The sequence below is a fragment of the Corticium candelabrum genome, unplaced genomic scaffold (assembly GCF_963422355.1).
Source record: "Corticium candelabrum unplaced genomic scaffold, ooCorCand1.1 SCAFFOLD_54, whole genome shotgun sequence".
In the NCBI taxonomy this organism is placed as follows: domain Eukaryota; kingdom Metazoa; phylum Porifera; class Homoscleromorpha; order Homosclerophorida; family Plakinidae; genus Corticium; species Corticium candelabrum.
The window spans coordinates 7,575-20,256 of NW_026912682.1; the positions used below are offsets into that span (position 1 = coordinate 7,575).

A 12,682-nucleotide genomic window follows, 5' to 3' on the forward strand; every position below is an offset into this window, starting at 1 on the left:
TCTGTACATATCCAGACTCAACGGGAGAGCTATGTAGTTTAGTGTTTGTAAAATTTAGGTATCTAGTTGTTTGTGGCCACGCCCATATGCATATATAAGACTTTAATTAAGTACTGATGAAAATCAAAGATCTCACGCATTTTCAGTATTCCTGGTTGGCAACTCTGGGTTTGGCTACGCTTGACTACAGTAGTGTCGTCTCGCGTAGCCAGACCTTAACCCCGCCCTCAACATTCCGCCTATATACAGAACCCAGAAATGTGACGCGGCGGTAAGGTCTGGCTACGCGAGACCTCATGAGCAGTGGTCGACTGTGTTTGCAACTGTTCTCGACGTCAACTCTTCGAAGAATGGCACTCAAGGTGGTTTAAGTGTTTCGTAGCGCGTTTGAGCACACAGACTGATTTGTTGCTATACAGATTGGTGACAAACTTCCGTCTGTTGACCTTCATGAAGGCAATCCTGGAGTGAAAGTCAACATAGCAGATCTGTTCGCTGGAAAAAAGGGAATCATTTTTGGAGTTCCGGGAGCGTTCACTCCAGGATGTTCTAAGGTTTTTATTGTCCCATACCCGGTACTTGTTAGAGAACTACCCGTTGGTGGTGACTTACACGTGTTGCATGACGTCAGTCGGATATCGCTTGACGGGCCCCTAATTCCTCGGGTCTGTTCTTTACATTGCTCAACTCAGTCAGATTTACTTGTACTTACAAAGGAGAAAGCCCAATATACAAAATGTTTCTGCCCTTTGTGGTTGAACTGTGACAAAGGGCCCAAATGGTCCTAAGAGAGTTTGAGGCCTCAATTATTGATACTACAAGATACAAAAACATTATAAATGTGTTTTAGTAGGAATGGCTACACAAACCAGCAAAATACGAACAAGCAAGTGTGGATGGTTCAATACGGACAGATTATACTGTACCAAATTGAGGGTGGTCAGTGCACTTTCCTGCCATTCAATTTTTTATTTTTTATTTTGGTTAAAAATTGAAAAGCACATTGTGTATTTCAATTTTTGGACCAATTTTTATCCAAAAATTACGCCCCATCAACTAAACAAGAATTTTCTTCCCTAGCTAGAGAATCATATAGATGGTTACTGCATAGTTATTAACTGCTATTTAATCAGCAGTAGGTGATAGGTATTTGAGCTGTTTGTCTGTCAATTGTCACCTTGAGTGTACACCTTGAAGGAGAAAGTGCTAATCATCAAATTGCTTTATCACGTCTAGGTGCTGTCACTGAAGACTAGATAGAATATACTTGGCCAGAAAGTGCAGCTGTCATTTCAATTTTGAATTTTTGATTTTCTTGTATGTAGTAAATCAATTTTCAATTTTGCAATTTGTAATTTTTGGATAAAAATTGATCCAAACTTTGAAATGCACGATGTACTTTTCAATTTTTAACCAAACTGAAGAATTGAAAAATTGAATGGCCGGAAAGTGCACTGACCCAGAGTGCCATGACTAATTAACTCACACTGTGTTACAATTTTCTACAATGGTGAGTTATCACCACACTGTCAATTCCTACAGTATTGAACCATCCACACTTGTTTGTTTGCTTTTTGCTGTTTGTGTAGCCATTCTTACTAAAATACATTTGGTGTATAACTGGTTATTTCTGCAGTCTTGAATTACTGCGATTTGAGAATTTAAACAAAATTTTTAATTGCTGCGAATTAAATTGCTGCATTCCAACCAGGAAGGCAGCTACTGGTACACACATGTACATGTGTTTGAACAGTGCATGACTTCGAGAGAATGGAAGGATAGGCCTAAAAATATCTGCAAATTTTATTTGTGTTCTCCGTGATTTTTTCGCAGAATTCGCAGAATTATCATGATTGCAGAAATAACTGGTTATACATTATAATGTTTTGTATCTTGTTCAACTTTGGCATGAACTATAGGTGCATACAGCTAAAAAGTGTCTCAGAATGAACCCAAACTACAAAGAATGGGCATTTTCATTATTGGCTGAGTGAAACTAGTGTGGTAGACATTGCTCATAGCACTTCCCAATATATGGTGCACTCGATACTCGACAAGGGGCGCTCTGCTATGCCGATAAATCTAATTACCTAAACCGTTAGATGTTACCGTAAGAAAGTCTAACTATTGGTACATCTTTTGAGAGCATATGAAGTGAACTTTCGTCAGTTGCATTCAGTTTTAAGTTTAGCGTCTTACACAATTTATAGTGCATTTAGCGTTCTTGCTAGAGATATTTTGGAGCGTGGCGGGATGGGCAGGTTCACGACGCATGCAGTCCTTGCTGTTTATGGTCGGACATGCGCCAGTCTCAAGTGAGGTAGACTTTGTGTTGTAGCTATTGTGTGTAACAGGGCTCGAAAAATAGGTCATGAGGTCGTCATTTGACAAGTTAAATTTTACAACTGACGACTAACGTTCTAGTCTAGGTCATCAAATGATGACTAGAGCAGACCAATGCTAGTTTGTAATAGCCGGCTTTCTCGGTATGCAGGCGGATAAATGTACTGTACTGGAGCACGCGCCACTTTGACGCTCACATTCTGACAGTTGTTGTACAATGACATATACGCATAGTATGGACTGCCAGCAGGGCGCCGTACGGTGACAAACTGCTCATATCCTGGATAATGAAACTGGGCGTGCAAGAGCCATCTCAGGATTCCGACGTAGTAAAGGCATGAGTTTGTGACCAGGGAGCAGTGGAGACAATGGTAAATCCTGTAGGTTGAAATAGGTAGATATGATTTTAGTAGCAAGAAACGGACAACTTCTGCAATGTGATATGTGGAAGTCTGGTTAAAGCCCTGCCTTGTTTTGACAAAGAGAGGTGGTATGCATTTAATCACTATCACTGTTCTTCCTTGCCTCAGTGAAGATGTCTAGCTCTGTAAAATCTAGCACGTCGTATCCTTTGGCTCAGCGGTAATGTGTATGTCGGTTGCATGCCATTGTGGGAATACTGCGCTGTATATGCTTGCACTGCACTGAATTCAAGAAGGTTGTACAAAATGGCGGCATACACTAAACATCATGATTGATATCAACATGATGCCATAGACTAAAAATTTTGACGACCTAAAACTTTGGAAACTTGTCAAATGACAAGTGTTGGACCGATTTTTCGAGCCCTGGTGTAGATACGTTCAAGTTCCCTAGCAAGGTAATCAACTTTGGTCACCAGTAAGCCCTTATTAGCATTGCGCAAGTTTTATAGACGAACTACAGAAAGTCTGTCTAAGCAGGTGTTAATTGACGTGGACCACTGTTGTTGCTTTGCATGAAGCCATGACTAGTCTAGAGTAGATTCTAGGTGTACAAATTCCAGACAAGCGGTGTGCTTTCGAGGTCACTGGAAGGACATACGGAACTAGAATCAGATGCAGCGGATCCAGGACTGCAATCAACACTTGTAGGGTTTGAAAAACCGGTCGCCAAGTTGCCAAATGGCGACCTCTGTCAACATACACGACGTGATAAATAGCTCAACAAAGCACTTTTGTTATTTGATTTTGTCATTTGCTGAAAGAAACCTACACATGCTTTACCTATAATCTACTTGAAATACAAACTTCTTTTAGCTTTTCTGTAGAATACGAAAACCACTATGACATCATTGACAGGACTATTTGTCATTTCTGTCAATAAGAAACTCAATAACTTGAACCATCAACTGAATAATGTCTAGAAAACTAAATCTTTTAAAAAACTATGAAGTTCTTTAGACTGTCCATAACATTTCTAAAAGTGTGACTTCCAGTTTGAAACGGTTATGGTTGAAATGTTGCAAAATGATGTTGATGGCACGAAATCTTTGATTGTCTTGTCGTTGTTCAAGCTCACAGAGCTGCCACATTGCTAAATCATGCAGCTGAGTCACCAATCTTTTGTTGGTTGAAATTGAGGGAAAGTCGGACAGCTGGTGTGAGTTTAGTGATGCCCCGAGGTCGGCAGCTCAGTTCGTGGCATTGCAGTAATGTTGAAGCCTTGAAAGAATGTTGTCTGGATGAATGTAACAGCCCCAAGACTGTCGGTGTTTCACATGAATTGGGAGGACTGTCTAACAAGACTAGTTGGTGGGAGCAATAAGCTGTATGGATATGGAAAGACCTGGTCGACTGAGAAAAACACGTGACAGAGATGATCCCTTTCTGGAGGTGACAGCAAAGAGAAATCGTTATTTGACATCGCACCAGAGAGCACAGGACAAGCTGTTTCCAGGTCTTTTGTTTGTCGTTGACTTGCAGAGAGAAAAATTCACATTTTTCGCCCTTGCAAGAAGCCACTATTGACAGCCAAACATCGACGTCTCCGGTCAATGATTTTGCAACAATGATGTCATTGTTTTGGATTGGCCTCCATGTTTGCCTGATGCCAACCCAATTGAGAACCATTGGCAAGACTTGAAGGTAGCAGCAAACGCTCATCACGCTTGCGATGAGACAACTGTGGGCGGTAGTGCAGACAACATGGCGTGAAATTTCTTTAGAGAGAGTGCGCACTCTAGTAGAGAGTGCGCACTCTAGTAGAGAGTGTGCCTCGACAAGTTGAATCAATCCGGAAAGCAAGAGGAGGAAACACGAATTATTAGAGAAAAGAGGTTATGTCAAAGCGGGTATAAGTGGTCGTGGTATCAGGTGATAGTTTAATCAAATTACAAAGGGGGAATTTCCTGAAATAGCTGTGGTTTTATGTAGCTTTCCATGCAATCATTTACGACATTTAAGTCTATTTTAGCATTTTTTGCAGTATGTTTAATTAACAAATTTGTATTTGCAATTTATTTGCACTGACTGTTTCTCTCTTTGCAGACTCATCTTCCTGGATATCTTTCAGACTATGATAAAATCAAGACTGCAGGAGTAGATTTAATTGCTTGTATTTCTGTCAATGATGCTTTTGTGATGGCTGCTTGGGGTGACGAACACAAAGTGTCTGGAAAGGTATGATGTTGTAGCAGCGAGCTAAAACTCTTACTATATTGATATAAATTCAAATACAGCACGGGGGGAACGCGTCTTAAGCTGGATTTACAATATGGGAACGCTTGAGCGTTATGTTGCGTGCGTTGTGTCACGTTGTCTTGCATGGAAGTGGCACATATCGCATCACACGCGTCGAACCATTTGCAATACGATTCAGCGCGCCATAGACGTCGCCACCTGAATTATTGAACTGACCACTCGCACTTTGATTTTCTACTAGCAGAACTCTGCCGGTACCCCCAGCTTGCTCAAAACCAATTTCTACGCGTTCTCCCTTGCACGCACGCACAGGTCTTTGTACATCTTGCAGTTGATCATCCACAAGCAAGGACAGCTCCATACACAATCTATAGACCGCTCAACGTCGAGTACAGTGCCGAAATCAATAATCATTGCTCACGAAAGCCACACGTGCATGTATAGTTGGCTGTGATTGGTCGAGATCAAGGTGCTACTTCCGATGCGACGTGAACAGCTTCCGGTTCGACGCTCAAATAGAACTTGGTTCTATTTCGTTGCGTCCGTCGAACGTCGCGTCGCGTTGACCACTTACAATTTGAAATTTGTACTATGCAACTTGACGCGACGCGACGCTCAAGCGTTTGCATATTGTAAATCCAGCCTAACACTAATCATGAGGTCCTAATCTAAGTAACATGTAGGTAACTTTTAGTGTCTGTTACACCACTCCCTCAAAACCGAGAGAAACCATAGTGGGACCTGGACGTGGGGACCTGACCGAGTGTGCTGTGGTCTAACGTCGGTAGAGGTCTGGCTTGTGTTACATTGTTAGGTGAGGATGGTGATGGCCAAGATGGGCGTCGATGACATCTTGGTTTCACTATGGCAACCGGATTTTCCAAGTCCAAGTGCCCCGGTATGAGTCAGTCAACAGTGATGGTTACTCTCTTTGCCTCCCATGTTGACTTGGAAGGTCTTTGGGCCGTGATACATGACTTTGAAAGGGCCTTCATATGGTCGTTGGAGAGGAGTGTGGTGAGCATCACGACGAATAGACAAACTTGGCCTGCAGCAGATTGAGAGGAACAGTCGGTGTGGTGCCATGATGAGATGTAGGAACTGGGGCAAGTGAGCGTACTTGATCGCACAGCTGACAGAGATGTAGACTACTGTCGGTGAGTGTCTCCAGGTACTGTCAGAGGAGAGCCGTACACTATTTCCACTGAAGACCATCCCCAATCTTCTTTAGGCTCTGTCCGTATTCTAAGGAGTACCCAGGGTAGCTTCTACATCTAGTTGGGCCCAGTGAGGCATGCACACAAGGCAGACTTCAGGTGGTGATGAAATCATTGTACAAGGCCATTTGATTGAGGGTGGTAGGCTGTGGTGTGGTGAAGTTGTGTACCGAGTAACTGAGAAATGGACGTTCAAAGCTGGGAGGTGAATTGATGCCCTCTGCCAGGTGATGTGTTGAGTGGTATGCCAAAACAAGCTATCCTGTGGGAAACTAGGGCTTGAGCGCAACTGCTGGAGTCAGTATTATGCAAAGGAATAGCTTCGGGCCAACGTGAAAGTGGTCAATCATGGTAGGCACTTGAGAAAGCCCATTGGAAGTCGGAAGTGGTCCTACCAGGTCCACGTGGACGTGGTCAAATCGAGCATGTGGAACACTGAAAATCTCCAGAGGAGCCCTGATGTGTGCCTGGACCTTGGAAGACTGGCAAGCATTGCACTGCTTAGCACAGGTGCCAATCTGCCATTGCAAACCATTCCATACGAATTTGTTGGCAACTGGTTTCTTTGTAGTTTGCAGAGAGGGTGTGATAAACCGTGAACAATGTCAAAACTTGGCGTCTCCAACTGGCAGGTACAATCAGCCGAGTGCGGCCAGTGGACATATGACAGAGCAGTGTGATACTTCTTCCAAAAGGGATATTCTCCACGTCTTGGTTTGATGTTGCTGTGCGGTAGACTTGTACTATGGAATCTTGTTGTTGGGCTGTTGCCATGCCACCGTAGTCAATCCTCAGTTGCATGTCAGCGATTGTGGCTCTCGACAATGTGTCTGCTACTGAGTTGTCTTTCCCTTGGACATGTCGGATTTTGGTAGTGAATTCGGAAATATATGAGAGCTAACATTGCTGATAAGACCATGAGAGAAAGTTGACGATATACCACAAGGAACAATAGAAGACCCCCACGAGATATCGAGAGATTTAGTGGAAGGGAGTGTAGTAGAGTAAGGGACTATGGGACTACCCCTAGTACTCATTAGCGTAGAGTATGACACTATATAGTAGACTGTGGCATGTAGTTAGCCAGTCTTGTGTAGTCTGGTGTAGTATTGCGTAGACACTGTAAGCGATCTGCAATAGAACCAATAGATAGTCAGTAACGACACAACAGACATGAGCATGCGCATTGTCTTAGTAGTGCGGAATGGATCAATCTTGTCCTTTTGCATGTCTATAGCTGCATTTGCAGCTTCTGTGTTTGTTTTGTTGTTTGAGGACACAGATCTGTTGCTACTGACTTCTTCCTTTCATTTCCGCACACGTGTACTAATTGGCCACGTGTATCTCCACAAACTAATCCACCTTTTTGCTGGATTAGTTTGTGAAGTTTGGGTGAGCTCAACCGGATTAGGTTGTGAAGATAAGAAAACGCTGGATTATGTTGTTGTGGAGTTTAATAAACGCACCCTTGGATTTGCAATAAGCACCTTTTAGTTAGTATAAATCCACTGAAAGATAAAAGTCGGACGAGAGGTGCAATGACATGTCACAATTCTGGAGTTGGATCATAGACTATGGGACCCAATTATATCTTGATCTTAGTAATCAATACTGTATTTTGTTAGTTTCAATTACTAGACCACCCTCTTACATGTAATGGGGTGTTGTCTTTTGACACATCACTTGGAAGTTTATGACTTATCCACAGCCTTGTTATACTCACATAGACAACTCTTTTGAAACATTTTGGTTCTGCTGAGCTTGCTCTAACAGTATTAGTCTATCTCATGGAATCTACACTCTCAAGATCAGAAGAGCAATTCAACTTTCCAACTGTCGTTGAATGGTGGGTTGAATGCTACTTAGGCATCTTGATAGAGTTCATCTAGCATGTTCACAAATGTGTGCAGGCTGACTGAATACTACGATATAGGCAGTGAATTAGATACCTTTCTCACATCACTAGCACAAAGACATAGTCACCTTGCTGCAAACTAGATGGAAGGCTAATGTAGAGCAACGTGAGCTTGGCAGTGTAAATGCTTCCTATCATGTGTTAAGTGACCTTCCTTGCTCATATAAATGGTGTAGGAGACTTAATTTACTAGTGTACTTCTCTTTTATGCACTGGTCTAGCTTATACTGCGTTCACACTAGCAACTTCAGAATCAAGCCAAACCAGATATATTTCTGGTCAAATTGCCATTACTTTACTGTACAAAAAATTCTTGATAAAGGCCTTGTTTTAATGTTTTGATGCTGATTTGGTCACGTACCTGGCATGATTAATTGTATGTGAATGTGGTATTATAGTAATGATGGTGGGCTCCATGCAGGTGGTCAGCCTTGCAGCTGGTCATTCTCATCAGTCAGTCGACCGTCTGCTATTTTGTTGCACTGCAATAGCACCAGCAGTCAAACATGCAACTTGGAGAGTGGTTTCATGTGTAGCACTTAAACTGGTTTTATTCCTATTTCAATCAGGGTCGGCAGAACCACTCTAGCCAGTCCGGCCATGGCAACATCAGTTTTCAAGAAGTGTACCTTCACCAGTCACCCGCTATCGTATACTTTCAGTTTAGGAATAGGTGATTAAATATGTCATATATTACTACAGTCAGCAGCATATCAGGTATTTGAGGTCATGAAGTTGCTAGTGCACATGTTCAATCGTTAATGACTGACTCTTGTTAGGCTGGACCACTTTACACTTGCTTCTGCCGTCCCAGTCAACAGGTTGTTGACACAAAAAAATGGAAAAATGTTAAAAAAAGGGCCAGCACTGCAATCCACCTTAAGTTGATTAATTAAGGAAATTATGTCATAGCTCGCCATCACTGTGACTTGAACTTGCAACTCTGCAAGGTCTCGGATGTTTCCATTCTCCAAATGCACTCTCTAACCAATTTAGCTACAGCACCACACACACACACACACACACACACACACACACACACACACACACACACACACACACACACACACACACACACACACACACACACACACCAGTTACTTTCAGTTATGCCTAATTAAGTTATAAAGACCTGGTTGTGTGGTGTGTAGATTTGGTTAATAACAACCTACAATTTGTAGAGCTCATGGGCCATGTTAAATGCTTTAGCGCAAATCCAGATTACTCTTTCTCAATCATTGCTGACGGTTACAACTTGTATAGTGATGGCTACATATTTTGAGATCTGGTGATTTTGTGGTGACAGACAGATAGACAGACAAGCAAACAGGTTTACCATAGTTTATCAAGTAGATGTATTATAACAAATAGACACAGTGTCTAATCTAAGAACTAGGTAGACAAGACACACTAGACATACTAGAAATGTGAAGATACTACGTGCATGAGACTAGAGATAGTAAAAGAGACATAGTTCTAATAATCACATTTTAGTGCATATATATGACAATGTCATAATTTTTCTTGTAGTTTTAGAATGGTGTTGCTTTAATTAATACTACAAGAGAGAAAGCTGTTTGGCATGCAACAGGTCCAAAGCTTTCTTGATGAGTTCCTTGAGGGCTTGGCATACGCTTGCTGTATTTGAGAACCCAAGTCTTCTGTTCTCTTCTCCAGGCTTGATACAATGGTCATCTAATAATTACCAAATCAAAATCTTAACAGTTTGTATCTATACTCTAGAGTGGGTACCTTATTCATTATTTCCAACTAGACCTAAAAATGTCAGAAGTTTGTTAATTTAAATGTACTGTCTGTGATATAGATAAGGATGTTGGCTGACACGACTGCAAGTTTTACCAAGGTGAGGCTATCTTCATATGTTAATACCATAAACATTGCTCCGCATGTGAGGTTTTATTGAGTAAATTGAAGTCATTATCATTGCATGTGAACTACAGCAATCAGTGCTACAGTAATACCTCGTTTACACGAGCACGCATAGCGAGCCGAGCCAAGCTATGTCAATCCAATATTCCAGCCCACGTTTACACGACACACTCTGTAGAAGGAAGCCAATGCATGTCATTAACATGTGTTGGTTACTTGAGCTTGACATAGCTCGTGTTAGCTCACATTTGCAATGGACAGAAGCCAAGCTGCTCACCTTTTTCTATGGCTTTACAACAGTCATATCGAGAATGCGTAGGACATATATGAGACGTCATAGGTCTATCGCCAGGCGACTGTTGCGCGCATGCAGCAACGGAGTTCAAAAGCTAGACTTTTTGCTCATCTTGGTTGCTCCATAATAAATGGATAAGACACAGTCTTCGTCTGGCTCCACACTATTTGTACCATTTTTGCCTGGAAGTATAACACAGCGGAAAGGGGTGTGGCACTATCAAATGAACATGCGCGGCTCATTTTCCAGCACGCTATGCATTTACACGATGTGGGCTGGCCCATGCTTGCCCGGCTAGAAATACCGAGCTTAGCTGGCACGGCTCGGCCTGTGTTACAAGTACCGTAGAAACCGAGCCAGCACGGGCTGGCCTGCTTACAAGTGCTCGTGTAAAAGGGTATACGGTACAGTTTTGTACGTTTTGTAGTTGCCTGCAATGTGTAATCTTTCCAAGGTTACACGCACTGCCAAAATTGTTTTGTTATAGGTTCAGCAAGTCATGAAATGATGACTAATTCAGCTGATTGCTATAGCACTTGGATCTGAGGCTTGGTTAGTAGAGACCATTGGCATTTGTATGCTGACAGTGGACTTGACATCTTACTTTTGATTGTTATTGGGGACTATTAGTATTTATAGCAAAATTTGGGAATAGTATGCAAGTTCACTAAGTAACTTTATTAAATTGTTGACTTGAAATCTAGCAAATTTATTTTTTGTGGTCTACGGTTATACATCATACATGTAGCAACTTGAAAATTAGGAAGATCTAGTATGCATTGGCATTGCTTCTGTTGTGTTTCTACAATATGTGGTTGTGTTTAGGCAATTGGTATGGAACTAGATTTGACAGAGGCTCTGGGAAATGTTCGATCTAAACGGTATGCACTAATACACTCTGTTGGTACTATTAAGCCATTGTTTTGGTAGATGATGTTTTCAACATTGACGATAGTCGACCACTATTTACAGTTTACTTGATGTACTCTAAATCAAGTAAATTTTGAAGTCTCTTTAATTTGTGAATTTTGTAAGGAACAACCAGTTTCCTAAATTTAATTAGATGAAATATTTTCCACGACTTTTCTGTTGGTCTCACTGGAGTACTTCAGTTGAGACTCAATCTCTTTATTTGCTTTCCCAGATATTACAGGAGATAAGACTCATGATTAACCTTGTCATTCGAGTCTGAGAGTGTGGTATCTTGGAGCATAATGTAAGACGTAGAGTGTAGTTGCCACGTACTATATTTCTACAGCACAAGCGCAACACGTTCCACTATACTACATCTTTTCCTCCCTAACAAATTTTTTTAAATTTTAACCGTAACCCAACAATTTAACAGTTCTAGTCAGAAACACACCTTTGTCTTACTACAACTACCACACGTTACAAGTCTAGTCTTTCTGGTGGTTTGGTTATTCTCCCTGATCGTCATGGTACTTGGACAGCTTTGGAAATCGCTGGAGGGTTGGTGCTACTGCCAATATCATATGTGTGGGCATTATGCCGTGTTGCTTCTGGTGGTTGGTCTTGTTTCGTCATTGGTTTGTCTGCCCTAATTTGAGGTGACACTGGTGATAGATGAGAGTCCTGATTTCTCGGTATGGGTACTTGAATTGATGTAGGTGCCAGATCCAGTGACTCATCTAGTACAACAGGGTACAGTACTAGTACTAGTAGGTGGTGTCAGTGCCTCACCTGTGAACCCTGGCCATTTGCTTCCGTGACAGCATGTCTTGGCCAAAGTTGATATGCGTGTCATTTCCAAATCATATCACCTTAAGGTATGTAGGCATGGTATGTCAGGGGTCTTACCCGTAACATCTGCCTGATTTCACCGTTTGCCCATTTTTGGCCATGGGTTTGGTAGTCGTTAGCAAACACAAGATCACCGATCATGAATTGTTGCATTCTTGTATGCCCATCATGAGACAACTTCTGCTGTAACTGCCGCTGACTCAGCACTGATGTTAACTGTGTGAATGGAGCATATGTAACCTCGTTCTCACCGCTCTGTGCATTATTAGCTCACAGGGAACCTGTCTCGTGCTTGTGTGGAGTCGTTCTGTAATGGAGTAACCATCTTGTTAATTTGTTTTGTAATGAGGTAATAGCTGATTTCCTCATGCCCTGTTTGAAAGATTGTACTGCTCGTTCAGCTGCTCCGGTTGTAGTAGGGTGGAATGGTGGGCTTCGAATGTGTTGTATGCCTTTTTGTTGCATGAAAGTTTCAAATTTCTCTAATGCAAACGGAGGGTCATTGTCAGAAATTACCACTGGAAAGCCATGTGTAGCAAAGATGTTCCATTAAGGCATTGATGGTAACTGCCACATTGGTGGTGTTGGGCATATAACCGACCTCTATCCATTTCAAGTGGGCATCCACCAAAAGTGGAAA

The 12,682-nt window shown here is 42.0% G+C and overlaps 1 protein-coding gene across 1 annotated transcript; it reads left to right on the plus strand.

Moving 5' to 3' along the window:
• Nucleotides 1-264: 264 nt before the first annotated feature.
• Nucleotides 265-11,211, plus strand: LOC134197916 (peroxiredoxin-5, mitochondrial-like). The gene is made up of 5 exons (XM_062667265.1): nt 265-362; nt 420-554; nt 4,812-4,943; nt 9,922-9,960; nt 11,107-11,211. Exons 1-5 carry the CDS (start codon nt 297-299, stop codon nt 11,209-11,211), a joined length of 477 nt encoding a protein of 158 aa, XP_062523249.1. The 5' UTR covers nt 265-296.
• Nucleotides 11,212-12,682: the final 1,471 nt, after the last annotated feature.